Here is a 22314-nt window from a genome sequence, read left to right on the forward strand (position 1 = left end):
TTCCCTACTACTGAAGTTAGACTAACTGGCCGATAATTTCCCACTTCACTTTTAGAACTGTCCTTATGTACTTGAGATACAGTGCCACTTTTTCAATCCAACAGAATCACTCCAGAGTCCAGTGATGCTCTCATAATTAGCCTCAATGGTTCAATGCACTTGCCGCCTCCCTCATATGGACGATTTTACAGGTATTTTTTCAGTTTCAGTTGGCTCAGGTGAACAGAATTTTTCAAAATTAAAATTAATCAAATTATTTAAGATCGACAATAATTTCAATAGAAAATGATCTTTTGGAAAAAATAAACATAAATGAAATAATTAATAAATTTGCACATTTTTTAACATTATAATTTTTCTTTTATTTGATTATTATTGGTATGATTACTGTGATTTAGAATTTAAAGTTCATTTCCAGAATGATTTTATTTTTTTTGTCGTTCATTATATGATATGTGAGATATGTTATAATTCTTTTCTTTTTCAATAAATTAATAGTAATTATTTGTGCCTTATTTTATTTTTTAATCCAAATATTTTGGGGTGGCAAATTTGATTTCACTTACTGGTGGTATACAGGGTTGCAGCAGACCTGACAGTATTTATATCCAAGGCTCCAGTTCTGCAAACTGCAGTGTTGGAGACTAGGCACCTGTGAGGTGATCTGATTGAGGTGTTTAAGGCTTTGAATGGATTGTACAAGCTCAATGCTGACGGCATTCCCCCATTTGCTCAGACTACACACACACAAGGGGGCATAAATTCAAATTGAGTTAGTAAAATACTTTCTGGCTCAAATAAATTCAATAAATTGCATTTTGGGTAATTTATTGTCAGAACAAACTTCATTCTGTCAAGTGGTAAGTTCGAATGAATTCAAGGAAGTACTAGACAAACTACTGGAAGGGATGGGCAGGTGATGTGGGGTCCTGCATCATTTGCCACTATTAATACTATCATAAAATAAAAAAACTTCACTGTCAATTGCTCTACCTGCTATATTTATTTTCTGCTTTCTTATAAAATGTGTCGAGTGACTGCAACAACGAGTTGCTGCACATAATCTTCCAAACTTTTCTATTACTGTATCTCCATCCGTGATTGTTACCATATTACTATCAAATTGTTTTTTTTCCCGCAAATGTCATTTCAAATTCAATTGTATTCCCCTTTGATATTTACTAATCCTAAGTTTTCATATTCTCTGTTTTTGTAATGCAAATAATACTGCAATAATGTTTATTTGTTAATCTAGTGCGAGGCTAATTTTTCATTTTAATTATTTCAGCTGTTTGTACCATTATATTTATGAATCAGTGACATCACTTCAGTTTAATTTGGCAATAAATTATGTCCTCTAGAGAGCATTAGTAGAGGCATACGATGCAAGCTTATGCAGCATCAGCCAAAAAAAAAAAAAAACCCGCTCCCATTTCATCCCTCCATTCGTTCCAAATACCTGTTCAGCTCAGCCTTAAATTTATTTAGGCTATCAACTTCCACAACAAAAGATGGAAGTCTGTTTCACCAATCAACTACCCACTAGCTAAAAGCAAACTTCCGCACATCTATCCTACAACTGTCTTTCCTCAATTTGAATTTATGCCCTCTCAGGTGATTATTATGAGCAAGAGGAAGAATCCCATCAGCATTGAGCATGCTCAAACCATTCAAGGCTTTATACACCTTAATCAGATCACCTCACAGGTGCTTAGTCTCAAAACACTAATCTGCAAAACTTAAGCCTTTCTTCATAGGAGCAACCCTTCGTTCCATTCACTAGTCTTGTTTCCCTTCTCTGTACTCGTTCCAACAGCTCTACATCCTTCTTAAAACAAGGCCTCCAGACCTGCATACAGTACTCAAGGTGTGGCCTGACCATTGCCTTATACAAGGGGCCAATCACCTCCTCATCTGTGCTAGAAAAATCCCTGTATATCACTGACAAGACACCATGAGCTACTCTTGCAGACTGTCTGCACTGCTCAGAAAACTTCATATCTGCCTGCACAATTACCCACAGGTCCTTTTCATTCTCTACCACTGTCAGTGTAGTACCACAGAGTTGATACGTTACTCTGGGGTTACTGCTTCCCATATGTAGTACTTTACATTTGTCAATGTTAAACTTCATTTCCCACCTCTTAGCCCCTTTGCTCAACTTTTCTAGATCCTACTGCAGCAGCGTACTGTCATTAGTATCCTTAACAACCCTGCCAACCTTCGTATCATCTGCAAACTTGGACATTAAGCGTGATATACCATCATTAATATCATTTATAAATACAGAAAACAACAATGGACCCAACACTGAACCCTGAGGGACTTCACTAATAACATTAGTCCACAAAGAGTAGTGTCCATTGATTATCACTCTGTCTTCTCCCACTCAACCATTCCTTTATCCATAGAAGCAATTTGCCCCCAATGTCACACTGAACCAATTTGTGCAGCAGTCTTCCATGTGCAACAGTATCAAAAGCCTTTCTAAGATCCAAATATATGACAAAGTTATTCCCCACATCTCCAGTCCATAGGTACCTCACCTGAGTCCAAGGAAGCTCTCATGATTATGGCTAAGGGTTTGCTTACTTCCTTTGCTGCCTCCTTTAATATAACTGGATAGATCCCATCCACCCCAGGTGCCTTTTTTTATGTTTATCTTCAACAATTTCTCCTTCACTTTCCTCTCAGTTATTACAAAATCTAGCTCACTGCCAGAGTTTAATTCACCTCTGGCATTCCCCTCCCTGAATAATTCCTCGTGTGTGGATGGAGATGCAAAATACTCATTTAGTTCGTTAGCCACCTGAGCAGGATCATCAACAGTTGAACCATCAGCATCCAGTGGACCAATCTGATTCATCCCTTACCACTAGAGTTTACATAGGTAAAGAACTCTTTGCTGTTTTTCTTTGCATCCTTTGCCAAATATTTCTCATAATTTGCCTTTGCCTGCCTAATCTCCTTTGTGACTTGGTTACAGACCAGCTTATATCCATCATAGGCTTCCATGTCACCCATTAATTTACATGCATCCTATGCCACGTCTCAGTTCATCTGACATCAATTTAGGCCTAAACCTTGAACAATATTTCTTAGTTGGTATGTAAGCCTAGTAGTTTCCAAGATTAATTCTTTGAATGCTTCCCATTTTGAATTTGCTGTTGTTAACATCATCAGTTGGTCCCACCGTATAGAATTTAAATACTGTCTCCGACCTCCATAGTCACCTTTACAAAAGCAAAAACCCTTCCCTTTACCCCTGAATAGGTTCGCAAGCTTTTATACCTTAGTACCTCTTAAAATATTTTACTAAGCGTAGTTGTTACAGAGCACGAGGTGGTCCATTTGTGTGTGGGGGGGAAAGAATCTCTATTCCTAACATCCCCAGTAGCATATCATTATGAGCTTGGTGCAACTTAATCTGTGGTTTCATCTGTAAGAAATGTTATCCCCATTCCTAAACTCACACATCTACAAAAAAGCAATTTTTCCTGTCATGTATGTATTTTCAATTTTAGTTCATACTTGGTTCACATTTTCTTGTTTAAACTCAAAACACAATGAAATTTGTGAAAAAAAATACCACATATAATATTTTTACTGCTATAATAATGTCTCATCAGTTTAAAATATGGAAGTTATAATACAAATGAGAATATAATAAACATTCATCCTACTTTGAAAAAAAATATAAAACCATTGCTAAAGCAATTCATTAAACTATCATTGCTAAAATTTGAAATTATATATATATTTACTGAAGTGTTTTTCAAAAGATGCACGAGAACTGAAAAGTTCAGGGACTGATTCTATATCTTGAAATTAGTAAATACAGCTCTGATTCATAATATCTTGAAATTGTGAGTTGACTTTTTACAACATGTTCAGTGACATCTAGATATAGCAATGCAATATTGTAAATTAACGCAAGGATCATCCATTTATCTGTCAGTCTTAATTAGCATGTGTTAAATAGAAGGTATTTTATGTCTTGCTGCATTTTAAAATGAGCAATATTACTGAATTGCAAAATTTGAATCCAATTTTGTTTCAAACTAGGGAAAATACATCATAAACCATAAAATGTTAAAAACAGCTTTCAGAGAAGATGTTCTGTCATTCAAAGCCTTTTCAGCGGTTTGCAAGGTTTAAAGAAGACCACTGGTCCATTCAAGATGATTCTCGTTCTGGCTGCCTTCAACTTCAAAACCAATGGTTCAATAGCTCATATTCGTGATCTGACGAGGAGTGACTGCCATTTAACTATCCACAAAGTTTCTATTGAAACTGGTATTTCTTATGGGATATGTCAATAAATTTTAATACATTAAATTTATTAAGATTTAATACAGGTTATAGCACCTCTGTAGCCAGGTGCAGTAGTGCATACCACATGCTTCTTGATTAGACCAGGTTTCAAGCCCGTGACCACCAAATACGGAGGATGTGGTAGGTCAAGGAATGACCACTGCATATCCCCAGCCCGGATAAAGGGTGAGCATCAGGAAGGGCATCCGGCCATAAAAATTGCATGCCAAAAAAATAAAAATGCTGACCCCCATATAATAATGGAAAAAGGAGAGGACAAAAAAAAAAAAAAAAAAAATTTAAGATTTAATACAGAACATATGAACATGATACATTTTAGCCTGTTTGTGCTTTGCACCCCTCACTGATGATCACACGAGGCTGCAAGTTCTTTGTCAATGTGCTGCTGATGAATCATGGCTATACTCATGACTTGGAAACAAAGGCCTAGCCTTCTAAATGGAAGGCTGTCTTCTCCAAGGCCACAAAAAAAAAAGCATAACAATCTCTATCAAATACGAAAATTATGTTTATTGCATTTCTTGATTGGGCATTGTTCATTATGAACTTATCTTGCATGGTTAAACAATGAACTAGGGAATATGACAAAACAGATCTATGGCAATTGCATGATGCTTTTTGCAAAAAGTTGGGGTTTGAGGAATGGTACTTGCATGGTGACAATGTCCCTGCACATTTGCCACTCTCCATTTGAGAATTTCATCACTTTGCAGTCCCCCACTGCCATACTCCCTATGATATTTTGTTTGTTTCACAAGCTTAAAGCACCCTTGAAGGTCATAGATTTAATGACTGAGCATTTTATTCAGAATGCACCACCGAAACTATTAGCAATTCAAAAAGTAGTTTGTCAGGAATGCTTCCATAAGTTTCAGAAGCATTGGAATCAGTGTAATGCAGTGTAAAGAATATCCATCCAAACTGCCATCAAAGATCCATCCATCTGCCCTAACTTCTAAAATATTAGTCAAGTTCCTGAACTTTTTGATCACACCTTGTATAGAGGAGAATTGAGGAGAACACAATTTCACTGAGGTGTTTAAAGCCATAATGGTTTTGAGCAAGATTAATAATAAGGGCATACTTTTCCTCTCTAGGATGTCATAAACAAGGGGACACAGATTTGGATTAAAGAAAGATAACTGTAGACTGGATCATAAGAAAATTTGCCTTTAGTCAAAGGGTAATCAATAATGAAACAAGCCATTACCTAGCTTCATTGAGACAGAGGATATATAGATTTAAAATGAGTTGAAATACAAGTGATTATAAAATATGTCCGAGGATTTTGGGGTATTATCACACTCTAAAAGTACTTATTAGAAAGACATGAAAATTGTCCAACATTCATATCAGGCATTTGTTCAAGATATTCAATATCTGCTTTGCATAGTTAGCCTGTAGCACCAGGTGGAGGACGAATGTATTAGTGTAAATAAAAATAAAAAAAAAAAACTGGCTGCAAGGGCACAACTCTAAGATTCCCATCACAATTTACTATTAGATGACAACTAACTTAGAAAACACTATATGGTAATGGCAGAGCAGCAATTATCAATTCAAAAAGTAGTGCAGGCTACAGGCATCTCATATGAACAAGTAAAAAACATTCGGACAAAGGAAATGGGTTAATTTTAGGTTTCTGCAAGATTTGCTCCTTGACCTTGTTGCCACCCAATCAAAAACATGGTCAGTGCAAGACTTCCTCAGAATAGTTGCCATGTATGAAGCGGATTTGGAAAATTTTTTGGCATGATTTGTAATCATGGATGAAATATGGATTCATCGTCAGCTCACCAGCCCAAACAATGGATACATTCAATTTCACTGCCTCCAAAGAAGACAAAAACAGTTCCACTGGCTGGAAAGGTGATGGTGACAACAAGCATTTGGGATTCCAAAGGAATAACAATGGTGGACTATGTATTAACAGGTACAACTGTAACAAAAGTAATACTATTAAATCAATTAATAATGCTATCCAGTCTAAAAGAAAAGGAATGCTAACAAAAGATTACTTGTTTCACCATGGCTCTTGCTCACATATCTGCAATTTCACTGACTGCCATACATCAGGTGCAAACTTGCTGCATAGTGGCAAAACTACTATATCACCAGGTCTGCAACTGTGTGTGGAGTCTCAAGAGTCAGCAGACACAGATGGTTGGATTGGTTAAAGAGCACAGGAGAACTCATTTGTGAATCTCATTGGGGATGGGGGGGGCAATGTGTAGTTTTGCTGCTGCATCCTCCTTATTCATTAGGTATAAGCTTTATCAGCCACATGATATTTTGTTCCCAAACAAATTTCACTTGGCTAGATAAATTCAAAAGAAATGAAAATCCAACAAACTAAAAATAGAATACATGGAACTCTTGCAAATATAGCACTTTGAAATCTGGAATTCTCTAAAATCCTGCACAATTTATGGGAAAAAAAAACAAACATATTTACAAACTGAAAATATTAAGTAGTAGTAGTAGTGGCATGTGATGCAAGAAAGCAAATGTATGAGCTTATGCAGCATCAGCCAAAAAAAAAAAAAAAAAAAAACACACCATTCCCTCCAAATGCCTGTCCAGTTCCTCCTTAAATTTATTCAACCTATCAACTTCCCCAATGATAGATGGAAGTTTGTTCCAGCAATTAACCACCCGCTGGCTAAAGGCAAATTTCCGCACATCTATTCTACATCTGTCCTTTCTTAATTTGTATTTATGCCCCCTTAGGTTCGTAATCTGAACAAGTGGAAGGATCCCATCAGAATTCAGCGTGCTCAACCCATTCAAGGCCTTATACACCTCAATCAGATCACCACGCAGGTGCCTAGTCTCCAGCCACTGCAATTTGCAGAACTTAAGCCTCTCTTGATAAGAGGATCCCTTCATTCCCCTCACCAATCTTGTTGCCCTTCTCTGTACACGCTCAATTAAATCTACATCCTTCCTAAAATGAGGCCTCCAGACCTGTACACAGTACTCAAGGCTTGGCCTGACCATTGCCTTATACAGAGGGATAATCACCTTTTCCCTGCTAGCAAAATTCCTATATATCATTGAAAAAACCCCATGACCTGCCCTGTCAGCCTGTCTGCATTGCTCAGAAAACTTCATATCTGCCTGCACAATTACTCCCCTGTCTTTATAATGCCTGCAGGTCTATCTTGTCAACAAGTTGCCCTGGTATTGCACTATCTGCCTGCACAATTACTCCCCTGTCTTTATAATGCCTGCAGGTCTATCTTGTCAACAAGTTGCCCTGGTATTGCACTACTTTCAAACAGATGGCCTCACAAAAATGGTTAACTGGCATTTATTTAAAAGATCGGAACAGGTCATCTGGCCTAAATCCTTGAAAGGGTGAGGATGTTGTTTAAAAGATAAGCCTGCTATGATAATCTGTTTCAGGAATAACTGGTCCTTCATTAGCAGGTGGTTTCTAGTGATAACATGTATGCAAAGAAATTGTTCAATGTGAATTGCAGTGCAGTATATGCAGGGCAATGCAAATAAAGAGTGCTGAAAGCACTGCACCTGGTCCCCAATACATGAGGGCTCAAACCACTTCTTACATGGCTATACAGCAAAACCTCTCTATAGCAGACACCACTGGGACAGAAGAACGTGTCTGCTTTGCTGAGTTCAGTGTAAATGTACTCTGACTCAATTAAAAAAAAAAAAAAAAAAATGAAAATTCACTGTAGCTAGTTACTTAACACAGACTATCCTCTGAAGAGTAATACTGTATGAAGGGACTGGTATGGTAACCAAATAAACATTGCATCCATTAACCTGTTTCACTTGTCTTGAATTTTCTGACACCAAATGGAATCTAAATGAAATCTGCAGCTTAGCAGTGAGCATCATTATTTATTGCTTTCTCAGGAATGACTGCCCCAAGGCTTAAAAGTGCAGGTAATGTTGAACACTTCACCTTCAGTAGCTAAATGTTGTACATGTTGCTTTCCTGTGGCAACAAAAATGCAAAAGGGATAAGTAGTAGTGGCATGTGATGCAAGAAAGCAAGTGTATGAGCTTATGCAGCATCAGCCAAAAAAAAAAAAAAATCACACCATTCCCTCCACATGCCTGTCCAGTTCCTCCTTAAATTTATTCAGCCTATCAACTTCCACGACAGATGGAAGTTTGTTCCAGCAATTAACCACCCACTGGCTAAAGGCAAATTTCCGCACATCTATTTTACATCTGTCCTTTCTTAATTTGAATTTATGCCCCCTTTGGTTCATAATCTGAACAAGTGGAAGGATCCCATCAGAATTCAGCATGCTCAACCCATTTGCAATGAGATACACAGTAAACTGAACTTCATACAGTATTGAAATGTTCCATTCATATATATTTTAGTGCATTTGCCCAACAACTTAAATTTTATTGCACAAGAACGACAGCCAGTTTGCATATAAGAAATTAACAAAAACTGTTCTGATTGACTTTATTACCAAATTCATTTCTTCTAATGGAATCAAATCTACATCACAATTTTGAAGCAGTGGTGGTTCCTCCCCCTTACATATTTTAAATAGTAAAATATTTGCTGTGTAATGAAACGAAATGCAATTAGAATACCAACTGCCAATGTGAAGAATGTCAGAAGAACCCAATCTAAGAAATACTGTTGATGTGTGGAGTGCAATCTACTCACTAGTGTGAACTGGACACCGATTTATTCATATAACTACATTCGTATTCATTAAAATTAGGGTATTTTAGTTTAACACATTTCAAAATACAGTGCGTTTCTTTCTTTCTTTCACTGAGCAGATAAAGATCTAAATACAATTCTGAAACACCAATAATAATATAATTTCACTAATTAGGCTACGAATAATAACTTTCATTTCATTTAATCAGAACACAAACTATTTGTTTCCTCGGTAAAAAAAATCTAGAGACTGAGATAATGAAGGCAATTATTACGAGACAACCACAAGCGCATACTACTGATTCTAACGCCATATTTGTATTTGGATTTGTTACTGACCTGGCCTCGTAAGCTTCCAGCAACCTGATGTCCAGGATATTTTCCTCAGGCTCCCAGGTGTTATATCTAATGATGGATATAGTGGAGGGCAAGGATGAGTAATACTATCAAACAGTTGTCAAAAATTAACTAAAAATATAATTATGACTAAATATAGCAGTAATGTTAATAAATTCGTATAAATCATACTCACTTGGGACTCCAGCCTTTCCACTTCACTAAATATTCAACGCGGCCCTAAATTAAAAATAAGGCCAAGTGTCGTCTTAATGCAACTTCTTATACACATTCAAAAACTTATATGCAGAAACCACAGAAAAAAAAAAAAATGCATCGAAATGACGAATTTACCTTTCGAATCCGTTTTTTCTGAATGCACTCGGCGGCAAAAACTCTCTCTCCCACTGAAGACAACTCCATGATCTGTAACGCGGTAAAATTTGGAGGATCGCTTGCATACACCACCCACGGAAAGGGCGGAGATCGCAACACACAAACGAGCAACCACCAATTTCGACGGCTGCCAACAGCCGCTGATGGAGCTGGGACATGACGTCCCAGAATGCCCTCGCGTTCAGCGTTCTTTCATTGGCTGTGCACAGTCGAGACCCGAACCATTAGTAAGCCACTCAGCATAGGTAACGTCGCATTTCTGAGATGGGGAGGACACGATAGATGATACCGGGTGATGCTACAGTGAATCTCTGTTACTTTGACCGTTGTTTATAATTACAGTATTTCTATTTATTCACAATAGCGATTTATTAATAGTATACAGTTCATTCGTATTTCATTAGGTCAGCATCCAAAGCATAACAGCTAGTGCTTCGACAGATTTTTCTCAATAGTAGATAATTTCATTCATAAGAAAAATGGAACAAATTAACTTACTAGATTAAAGTAGAAATTCGTTGCCATATTCATTATTAATAAGTGTGCATTGTGTTACTGTAAAGAAATACAATGAAAAAATAGTATGCTGCTATTTGTTTTCGATATACTATTTACGAGTGCAATTTAAAATGCGTAAGAATCTGCAGTCTCTTAAGTGAACTAAATTGATGCTATTACAGTACTGTATTTGTAGTTACAATCGGATTGCTGTGCGAGTGATAAACAGAAATAAATATAATACATATAAACAACCGTTAAAGGTTACAAACCATTAAAAGATACTTGATGCGGTTTGGGACTTTCTTATGGTATTCATTGCATAGATAGGCTCTCACTAGCCCTAAATTTAATTAATTTGGCATATAATTTTGCTGTCAGAATTTTTACTTTTGTTTGGTAACGATTCAGAAAATGAAGTCCCTCTAAAGCAATTTTCAAACTTTTTTTGAATAAGAGAATCCGTCCTCCATGAAAAGTAGCCTGCCTAATATATACAGAGTTATTAGCTTGCTTGGACTGTCGAGTGTTCTTTGCACAAGAAATTTGATTCAGAAATTCACTTCCTTGAAGGGTTAATTAGTCTTCTTTCAATTATGTTTTTATCACCACTCCTGACTTCATCAACTTATAAGAAGTTGCCACCAGTGCGTTAAATATTTATTTAACCAAGGACAGTCAATGTGCACGCTATCCTTCCTGCCATTATAGTGGTTTTGTCATTTGTCACCCATTTGGAAGGATCAAGGATTCGAGTCCCATCCCACACTGGAGGAATTTCTAAAAGCCTTTTCAGTTGCGGCTGTAGTTAGCATATGGGACAGGGAAAATGTCTCCAAAGTGGGTGCCCAAATACCTTGGGGGTTACATCGCGTCCCAGAAGGGTGTCGCCAAATTTTTACATAATATCAGCATTTTATTCTGGTTTTCTTTCACTACATGTACTAATATAATTGACTCATTACGATACAATTATTAATTAGTACATCACGAATTTATTTCTTAATGTATCATACATACATTGGCCAAAAAATAAATAAATAAAAATTCGAACCACTGTTTTAAGACAGTCACGTACAGAAGAAATGCAAATAGATGTAAAGAAACTTGTGACATTATCATTATTAGCCATATGGTGCAATGAAGCCTGAGGCTTTTGGTGCACTAGGCAAAAAAAAAAAAAAATTCCGAGTTACCTTGAGACAGATGGAGTGATAACATGTTGCCTCAATAAGTATAAAGAATGTACAGGCTGTTCGACTGCAATAATCTGAAGCCAGAATGGGGGAAAAACGAGTGTTCTATCAGACTTTGAAAAAGATCCTATCGTGGGTTCATGTTTAGCAGGAGCCATGATTCAAGAAACGGAAGATATAACTGGTTTCTCAAAAGTATGTATCTAAGAGGTTTTAATGACTGAAAAGCAAGCGGTTCTTCCACATCTGAAAGGCGTAAAGGTGGCAGAAAGACAATACTTAAATAGCGAAGCGTTGTACTGTAAGGAAAAATAAAACATCCAATGTGCAGCAAATAACATCTGAATTCAGCCAGGCCGAGAACTGCCTTATTTCAACCCGTACCATGCGCAGAGAATTGAAAAAAATTAGGTATTGGTAAGTCGCCTGCCTAATTGGAAGCCATTTGTTTCAGAGAAAAACAGAAAAATCTGCTTACAGTGGTGCAGAGAACGTCGTGATTTGACAGTGGAATAACGGAAGAAACTCATGTTGTCTGACGAATCCCTGTTCACTTTTTTTTGCACTGATATGCGCCACACTTGCATAGTGTGGCGAGAACACGAAGCGATGGACCCTTCTTGTCTTCTTAAGACAAGAAGGGTCTTGAGAAGCACTGAAGGTGGCATCATGGTATGGGGAATGTTTTGTTACACGGACAGGGATCGTTGATACCGGTGGAAGGTCGAATGTCATCCAAGGAGTACCTGATTTTTTTTTTTAATCAGGTCTACTGCATCCTGCAATATTATACTTTTAACCGGAAGGTGATGGCCACTTTATGGATGACAATGCAACAGCGCATTGTGTCAGAATAGTGCAAGAATGGTTCGAAGAACATGACCTGGATTTCCAATCTTCCCTGGCTCTCAATTCACATGATCTCAATGCGTGGGATATATTGGAGGACTTCGGAGCTATTCAGCACCCACGTCCTCTTCCTTCAATTCGTCCCTGCCACGCGATATTTTGCTGGAAGAACGGTTACAATTAGACCAAAACGCACTAAAACACCTTCCACGCCGCACACTTGCTCTTATTCGAAACAGAGGTGGCCCGATTGGATATTGAATAAAGGTTCCTATTGTTTTTATGTATGAAATCATCAAATTTATTTTTTGGCGTGCTTCATACTTTGAGTTCTGGCACATTCGCCTCTCTACTAACATAACTAACGAAGTCGATTTCAGATCGCCCTGGTTAAGATTGTGCTAATTGATAGTCACAAAAATAACCGATAGTGGCAAAAATGTACCCAAAAGCCCCCTCGTGGTTCTATCCTGGGCTAAATACAACCTTCCTCCTGACGGGCCACGGCCCATTTAAAGCAAAACTGAACGCACTCGGAATAATAGAAGAGTCCACATGCACCTGTGGAGAACCTGAAACCTGGCAGCATATTATGCACGACTGTGAATGCTACGAAGAACACAGAAGTAGACTTATAACTGAGATTCAATACTTGCCGAAAAATCAAGAGTACCATCTACTGGATTCAGAAGATGAATACAAATCCCTCAGCCGATTTGCACTTGACGTCTTCAATAGACGACGAACAGAAATAGCCATCCACAACGAATAGATGACCACAAATAATAAATAAAGACAAACTGATAAAACATCAACACAGAGGCAAGGATCGCAAAATACTAAGGACAAACGGCGTAATATGCAGCAGAATAAATGAAACAGCATCGACCTAGGAACCAATGGGAGTGGCTCCAGCCAGGATGTCGTCGCTCCCAGGATGAAACCACACACCTAGAAAAGGACCAAACCCCACCAACGAATCATCAACAGACTGCACTTGATGGAGGGCACTGCAAATTGCCGCTATGGCGAACTGGGCAGGGCTCCCTTGCCCAGCCCACTTTCTCTCCCTATCCCTGGTGGGGTGAGGAGAAGGACTTCCTGCCGCCTCCCCACCCCACCACCCCCTCATTTCCCTCTGGTGGGGCAAGGGCATGCCCCACTGATATACCTGGGGTTGCCTTCCCTATTGACCCCATACTTCTATCTTTTCCACCCAGCTTTCCATCTCTCCGTCCTACTCTACCTATATCGCCAGCGAAAAGCGAATGCCCACACAACGTAAAAATTTTAAATGCCAAACTCGACACACTTGCAACCTCTTTCGGCCTAATTAAATTCAAGCGTTTATCCCCCCCCCCCCCTTTTTATATAGGTCCTAGCCACTGAAATCTCAGGAAATTAAGTGGCAGGACCTGCCAGAGTACTTAACTAAAAATACTGGTGTACCTGGTCTGCCTTCACGGGGCTAAGTGTGGGCAACGTTGGGCCTCAGTAGGGGTCCAGCGGCTAAACGGCCAGATGAACAACAGAACACAACACTACACATGTACAATATCCATACACTTTTAAATCTCTGGCCTTCCCAGTGAACTGGTACACCCACAATGAAAGCAATGCGGAGATGGGGGAAACCCCTGGTGCCGTTAGACACTAAATACACTTTACACTTTGTGCTAATTGACCTATATTGACATCCAATTAGATCTGAGTGTTCCTATTAAGACTGAGAAGACAAGATTAAGGCAAATTTTTGTTGCAAAATGGCAGCAGGAGTGGACTTCATCTGATGTCGGTGCAGTCACAAGGGACTTTCTGCCTGTAGCAAGGGAAATTAAAAAGGAGTTAATGTGGTTTTCGTCGGGCTTATATGGTATGTTTATATTAACTGGACATGGAAGTATAAATACTAAACTTCACAAACTGGGACTTCCACCAACAACATCTTGTTTGTTAACCATATTCTTCATCAATGTCATTATTATAACGATCTTCGACGTGACCTACTTAGTGTAGTTCCTAACTTGGACTCCAGCAACAATAAAATTCTGGTTGAATCTCAGACAGCTTTTAATGCTTTCAATGTGCATTTAAAAGAAGAAACGAAATTAGGTCCTACTTTTTGCTGTTCCTGTGATTTCTTGGATCCTTTACTAGATTAGGAAAGAAATATCTCTCATCTTTGATTGGATTCTATAGTTGCAACTGATTAGTATCATTAAGTGCTACACTTTCCTGGATTTTACAATAGACTTGTTCTTGATATGGAATTGTTTCCAGCAGAATAGGTATTTACTGTATAAGGAATTGTGCTCTACTCATCGAGATACTATTTGGCCTTTAGCGTTTTAGAAATTAATATTTCTTTGTGAGTGGATATCACTGTGACATTTCATTTGTAGACATTTCCTAGTAACTCTGTTATTAACTGTCTTGGATGATTATCTTAGACTTTTTGGGCTCTCTTAGAGCTCGTATTTAGGAAAGAACTTTTTAAAATATAATTTAGAACCCTGCCTAATATGATCTCATCTAAGATTTGGACATGTATATTACTTTTGTGTTAACCCTGAAACCTTTTATTTATTTGGCCAGATTATGGCATTACATTGGACGTATCTGTACATAGTGTATATTCTGTTGTTTTTCTGAAGAGGATATTGTACATATTGCACTTAGTATCTTTCTGTAGAGCTTTTCAGAATTCGTGGAATTTGCTTTCACTGCGTTTTTTCGTTACAAGATCAATTATTTCTTCAACAACTGAAGACGTTCTGTCTACAAGGGATTAGGAAAACTGTAAATTAAGATGTTTTGCTGATCCTAGTTTTTTCCATGGGATAGGTTAGTGAAGTTAGTCCACTTCTTCCTACTTTATTCTTGCTTTACTTCTCACGTCTAATTATTGGAGAGTCCCTCTGTTGATTCTCCTCTGTTCTGTCCATTTATCTCCCAAACTTCTCCCTCTGTATTCCTCCTTTTCCACTTCATTCTTTTTCGGGCACTCTCAGGTGTTATGCTCTGGACTTGCCAAGGAGGAGATATTTGAACCTGGCCGCCTCCACGTGGCAGGGATGGGGGTTGGACGTAGTGACCAGGTGTTACTACTTCTCACCTGCTAAAAGCCAGGCACCGGCCGAAAACATAACAACAGAACCAGTAGCGTAGCTACCCTTTTTCGGGCCCGGAAGCAAAGAACATGTTCGGGCCCCTACTTAATTAATGGAAATTGCAAAAACAGGAGACAGCCAAAGACGCCGGTAACCTTAAGGGCCAGGAGGCAATTGCCTTGCCTGCCTACATGGTAGCTACGCCACTGAACAGAACACATCATAACGCTTACACGCCCAACACACTACATACAAATGGCCGGTTTTGGCGTAAGCTTCAACACAAGAAGTACAATAGCGGCTTATGGGGGGGAACCCTGGGGTCCGCCACAACAACGCATGAATATCCCTGTGCTAATACATCTGCGCAGTAGCACAGTGGTATCGTCACCGGGTGGGAAAGGCCCGGGTTCGAATCCCGTCGATGACGCGAGGAGCTTTAATGGGCTTTTTTCACTCCGTGGCTGAGTTAGTCGGTCTCAGGCGTAGATAGAAACTGGGGTTATTCGTCCAGCAAACAGACAAATCGACAATAGAACACATGCAATTAACAAACATAACACACAGCACGGCAGATGAATTTAATTATTCGGGTGGCCTAAATATAATAGTTTGGTTTTTTTTGTGCTGATACATCAAAAGGTATCTAAAGATGGCTGACAGTGTTGTGCAATTTGTTCTGTTCTCTTGATAATTCACTCTTATATTAGATTTATTGTGGTGTTATCGATTTACATTCTGCCTGAGAAGTGTCTGGTACTATCAGCAGAGCCTGTCCGAGCGCATAAGGCCCCGCGCCGCTGACTGATTTTGCCAAATGAAAATGGTTTCATTTTTTTTTTTTTTTTTTTTTGTTTTAATACTGTCGCAAAATCTAGCGACATCGCCAAAAAATGACCATATTTTTTTATATACATAAGAAATAAAATGTCAATAATCATGTTATTAACATTACCTGAAAGCTCGCCAAGAATCCTCCAAAGAACACGGAAAAATATATTTTCTTTCAAATATATTTAAAATATCTCTCCTTACAAGTCGCTCAGACGTACGATTATATGTTGCCAGCGTTTGGATAGTTATCGTACTCTAAAGGCTATATATACCACCGACTAGGCTATTCATTTTAACCCTCTTTAGTAGGCTACTCATTAACTACGCTTCTTTAGTAGACCATTTACTCATTTGATCCTAATCTAGGCTACCGCAATATTATTGAGTCTCTTAGAGACCTTATAAACAATTAGGCTGATCGAAGCCTACAAATAAAAATAATAATTATATAATAATTTATTGGAGTTTCATTTGAAATTATTGAATAAATATTCCCCACAAATACGAATATATATATGACAGCTGATCGTACATCGTACGTTTTTATCGCGACTCGCGAGGTGTGAAAATAAATAACATATTCGTATCTATTTCGCAACATGACTAGTAGAGACAGATGCAGGAAGAAAGTATATGTGTGGCTCTGATAAATTGAAGAAAAAAAGAGAGAGAGAAGAAATTACGGAAAAACAGAGGAACTCCCTCGCAAAAATTTTAAAAACCGAAAATGTGCAACAAACTGAAGAAACGCATACTGGAAGATCAAACTCGCGGAAATGAAATTGCGCTGTGCGACATCCACGAAAACGATCCTGATCACCATAAAGCCAGCTCTCGTCCTAATGAAGAGGAAAGTGATGATGAGAAAACTGTAGAACGGGAAGATAATCATGATCCTGGTACTTGGCCTGAAATTATAACTGATAAATTTAGAATGGCTATCATACAAAATGGCGTGACACAAGTAAAAAACTACGATTTTCCGAAAGATAAAAATAACAGAAGTTTTTCTGAAAATTATTATTTAAGAAAATTAACGAATGGGAAACGTCAAGAACGAAGGTGGTTACTCTACTCAAAGTACAAAGATGCCACGTTGTGTTATGCGTGTAAGTTATTCCCTTCAAATACCACTTCTCTGTGTTTAAGTGGACTTAACGATTGGATAATTTAAGTTCCCGATTACAAAGTCACGAAAGATCAAAATATCATTTACAAGCTATGTACAAATTGCTACAACCTGAAAAGAATTTGAAACTTGGAAACACTATTGATAAAGAACATGAAACACAGCGTTTAAAATGTGTTTGTGAACGAATAGTGACTCCAATTTTATATTTATCAGAGCATAATTTGGCGTTCAGGGGCAGTAGCGATGCTTTATATAAACCGCACAACGGTTTAATTTCTTAGGTCTCATAGAATTACTTGCAAGATTTGACCCAATCATGAAACAACATTTGGATCGGTGGGTAGAAGCAGCATCGCGTTCCTATTTATCTCATAGCATACAAGATGAACTGATTTCTGCTTTGGCTAAAAAAGTTAGAAAGGAAATAATAAATACAGTTCGGAAAGCTAAATACCGGTATTTCACAATTTTATTAGATTGCACTCCAGACGTAAGCCATCAAGAACAATTATCTGTTATTTTAAGATATGTTAATGTAGATAACTCTGAAAGTGATGTGAGTATACAAGAACGATTTATTTGTTTTGAAACAGTAAAAGACTCGACAGGAAAAGGGTTATCAGCCAAAACTGAAAGCATATTAGAAAAGGAGGAATTAGATTTAGGGAACTGTCGAGGACAAGGGTACGATCAATGGCGGATTAAGGATAGTTGGGGCCCCTAGGCAAATTATATTTGGGGGCTCCCCAAAAAATAATAATAATAAAAAAAAAAAAAAAGAATAAAAAATAAATAAAAGTTAAGTGGCAAATAAATGAAATTTTGTACTTTTGAATTTTTTCCTTAAAATAATCAAGATTTTCGCTTAAATTAATCAAGATTTTCGCTTAAATTAATCAAGATTTTTATTATGTTTACTGAAAACAATCTATTTTAGAACACTATAGGAAAATGTCTTGGCTTGGGGTCCCCCAAAGCCTGGGGCCCCTAGGCATGTGTCTCATTGCCTTAATGGGTAATCCGCCACTGGGTACGATAACGGAGCTCCTATGAAAGGTTTATATAAAGGCGTGCAAGCACTTATCCTGCAAAAGAATTCCAAAGCACAGTATATGCCCTGCGGAAATCATAATTTGAATTTAGTTCTTGGAGACATTTCAAAATCATCTTCTCTTGCAAATTCATTTTTTGGGACTTTACAAAGCATATATAATATTTTTGCAAGTTCTGTGATACGCTGGGATATATTAAAAGAGCATTTCAAACATCTTACTCCAAAACCACTGTCAGAAACGAGGTGGGAATGTCGCCTCGAAAGTGTGAAATCTGTGAGATACCAAGAACTGTACCACAATTTTTTCTAGCTTTGAAATACCTTTATGAACATACCAGTGACATGAAAACGAAATCCGAAATCCAATCAATCGAAAATAAACTTACTTCATTTGAATTTTTATGAAGTTTGGTCATTTGGTATGACATACTGAATGAAGTAAATATTGTGAGCAAGATGTTTCAAAATTCAAATATAGATATCGGTACTGCAAATTCACATTTAAAAGGGCTTTTAAATTTTTTTGAACAGTATCGTGAATCGGGATTCAAATCTTCTTTAATAACTGCAAAGGAAATAGCTGAAGAATTACAAGTGACATCTGAATTTAAGAATCAAAAAACTGGACGAAAAACAAAGCAATTTTGTTATGAAGGAACCGATCAGCCTATTTCATCAGGCGAAGAATATTTCTGAATTCAATATTTTCTAGTCATAATCGAGTGCGATTATTTCTTTTAAAAAAAGATTCGAAATTTATCACGAACATGAGACATCATATGGTTTTTTTATATAATTCGGATAATATTCAAAAACTGACTGAAAACGATCTTCTTAAATGTTGCAAAGACTTAAATGCGACCTTGCAAGACGATATTGATTGCATTGATTTATTTAATGAAATCAAAATTTGTTGTTGAGTTTTGCCTTCCAGGATCACAATATTATAAATATTACAATATTTACTGAAAAATAATTTATTTGAATTGTATCAAATTTTGTTACTGTTCTGAAAATTATATTAACCTTACCAATTAACGTTGCATCTGCAGAAACATCTTTTTCAAGATTGAAAATAATAAATTTCTTGAGATCTAGCATTAGTCAAGAACGATTTACCTCCTCAGCCATTTTATCTATCGAATCCGAAATAGCCAAAAAACTAAATTATGATGATATTATCAACGCATTTGCTATAAAACATGTAAGAAAATGAAACAAAAATCACATATTGTGACCTTATTCGATTAAGTCGCATACCAAATTGTATTTTATAAGTATATGAAGCAATTATTTTTCTTATTTAGTTTATTAAAGATTTTTTTGTGATTCAAATGTTAATTTTATTAAAATAATTTAATTATTTATCATTTTCATGTAATCCTTACTAAACCAATTTGTGCAATGTAATAAATATCAAAATGCAATTAATTATTTTGTTGTACGGAATTTGTATCAAGGCCCCGCAAGTCAACTTTGCACCGGGTTCCGCTTTTGTTCGGGCCGGCCCTGACTATCAGGATTTAGCAGGTAACTTTGAAATACAGAAAACTATTAGTTGCGAAGTTATTCAGGCTAAATTGCCTTTGCCACGCTAAAATGGCGCCATAACGGTGACCATTTTGTCATAACAGGAGTAGTTGTTTAATTAGTAGAAGTATAGACATAATATTCCTACTGTGAAGTAAGATACTTTTGAAATTCTTGAAGTAGAGAATTGGGCAAGTTGGTTATAAATTACTGTATCTGGAAAACAGTAACATCGACTTAATCGTCATTCGATTTTCTTCAGTGTGTTTTGAAGAGAAAGAAAGAGGGGATACTGTGTGTGCTTTTTTTTTTTTTTTTTTTTTTTTTGGTAGTTGTTGGCGCATAGGCTTCTGTGGCCATAATGCACCTCCCAAGATTTTTGCAGTACTTTGATCCAAGCCCGAGGCGGGAATCGAACCGCGACCTTTGGGCTGCCAGGTAGGCACTTGACCCACCCGGCTATATACTGTGTATACTGCATTGTTGAAGATTATAGAATTTGTGTTTTGAATATTGCACTATTGCGTTATTTGGCTAACTGATTGTTTGTACTAACACTAATATAGTAATATTACTATATTATAATATTGAGTTGAAGTATTTGCTATTGTGTTTTGTTTCTATTGTGCTTATACTTGGTATTGATTTTAGTTATGGAAGGAAGAACTCCAAATTCTAGGAGGCCAACAGATGGATCTGAAGGGGGGAGAAGGTAGTTCTCCTTTGTTATCAGCTAAGATACCACAAACGCAGAAAGCTATTAGAAAACTTGGCGAGTTTGGGTACCCAATAGGACATCAACAAAGTTAGGTTAACTCCTATAGTGGGGTATCGATTGAATTATCACATGAGAAGAATACTGGTGATGATTTACTCACAATGGAAGGAGAAAAAGTGGAAGTTTCAGGTACTAATGAGATAGGTACGATGACTGATGAATTGGACAACGTTCAAGACGTGTCCTCCATGTATGACGGTATTACGAAGTTGCGAAAGGATATTAGGAGTTTTTTGCTGGGAGAAACAAATAAAGTTACTAAAAAGGCGGGGGATGCTATTAAGGACAAGTGGTCCAATTTAGAGACAGTCGCAACTGCTTTGTTAATCGAGAATGAACGGTTGAAGGCAATTACTGATGAAGTCAGTAAATGTGCACAACTGTTAGTGACGGTTATACAGACATTTTCTACTTCCCCTGTTAAACAAACAGAGTATACTAGGCCTCTTGAGAGTTTGAGATCTGGAGGGGAGGGGGAAGTATGGTTGAGCAGGAATGTTCAGTCGCAGACTACTGACGTCACTCGGATGTTGTACGGACTCAGCTTAAGACTAAAAAAAACTAGTACGGAAGATAATGTTATGATCCTGAGAGCTTTGGACAACAATGATCTCAAAACAAGTTCGGACGTTAGAAATGTTACAAGTACATTGAAATCTGATTTTGAAACTGTAAAAGTCAAAACTTTAAGGTTGGTTCGTAATAAGGGAGTTCTACTCGAAACGGCTTCTAAATCAGATTTGATTAATATTTCAACATCTGATTCTTTAGCAGCAGCACGTATAGCTACTGGGGTTCCAAAGAAGGGTAACCCTTCGGTTATTATTTATGACATTTCAAAAGATTTAAGTCAGGCTGATATTTTAGAAGATTTATACTATAAGAATTTGGGTATTCACTTTAAGAAGTCAAAAAAAGGATACGACTTTTAGATTCACGACAAAGTCTAGAAGCGCTTCTTCTTCACATTGGGTGGTGAGTTTTGCGCTTCAGTTGCATAAATACACAGGAACTCCCCGACTTACGTAAGTGTTGCGTTCCGCGGAACGCTACATAAGTCGGAATTTCCCCAATGCTTGTGCAGCACTCGCAACTGTGCTCGCTGAACTAATCGAATCAAAAAAGAAATGTTCGACGAACATGTAAATAGAATTATTTATTGTGTTTATTCAATTTTTTATCTGATGTGTAGGAAAAATTAAAAAGCGTGAAATTTAAAAAAAATTTCAAAATTATAAAATTACAAAAAAAGAGAGGAGACAGGCCAGTAAGTTTTAACTCTCGAGCATCGTTGCCAGAATCGACGCCTTCAGCTGATAAGTACGCTGCGGAGGTTGTGGAGATTTAGAATGGGTCGGCCACTCAACCTTGCGAAAGAACATATTAATGGATGACTGAACGGTGGCTTTTTTTCTTTTCATCGTAGATTTCTTTGTAGCAAGCAAGCATATCATTCACCCCTCTGTTAACTTTTAAGAATCGTTCGCTGTCAGGATCCATCTTCTCAAACCTCTCCATTGCCGATGCAATTTCACGAAATGCCATTGCCATCTCTCTGGTGATGAAGCGTCTCGGCTCCTCATTTGGTTCAGCTTGAGCTTCG

The 22314-nt window shown here is 37.5% G+C and overlaps 1 protein-coding gene across 1 annotated transcript in view; it reads right to left on the reverse strand.

Annotated features, from left to right (window-relative positions):
* Window positions 1-9859, reverse strand: part of LOC150076387 (uncharacterized) — a 60517-nt gene extending 50658 nt beyond the window's left edge. Inside the window, exons 1-3 of the mRNA XM_090387095.1 lie at window positions 9689-9859; window positions 9531-9574; window positions 9338-9403 (exon numbers count right to left, since the gene is read on the reverse strand). Coding sequence (XP_090243221.1) covers window positions 9338-9403; window positions 9531-9574; window positions 9689-9757 — 179 coding nt within the window. The 5' untranslated portion in view covers window positions 9758-9859. The remainder of the gene's footprint in view (window positions 1-9337; window positions 9404-9530; window positions 9575-9688) is intronic.
* Between the last annotated feature and the right edge of the window lie 12455 nt (window positions 9860-22314).

Source organism: Mastigoproctus giganteus, chromosome 13 (assembly GCF_048544385.1).
Source record: "Mastigoproctus giganteus isolate SK-2022 chromosome 13, ASM4854438v1, whole genome shotgun sequence".
Taxonomy (NCBI): Eukaryota; Metazoa; Arthropoda; class Arachnida; order Uropygi; family Thelyphonidae; genus Mastigoproctus; species Mastigoproctus giganteus.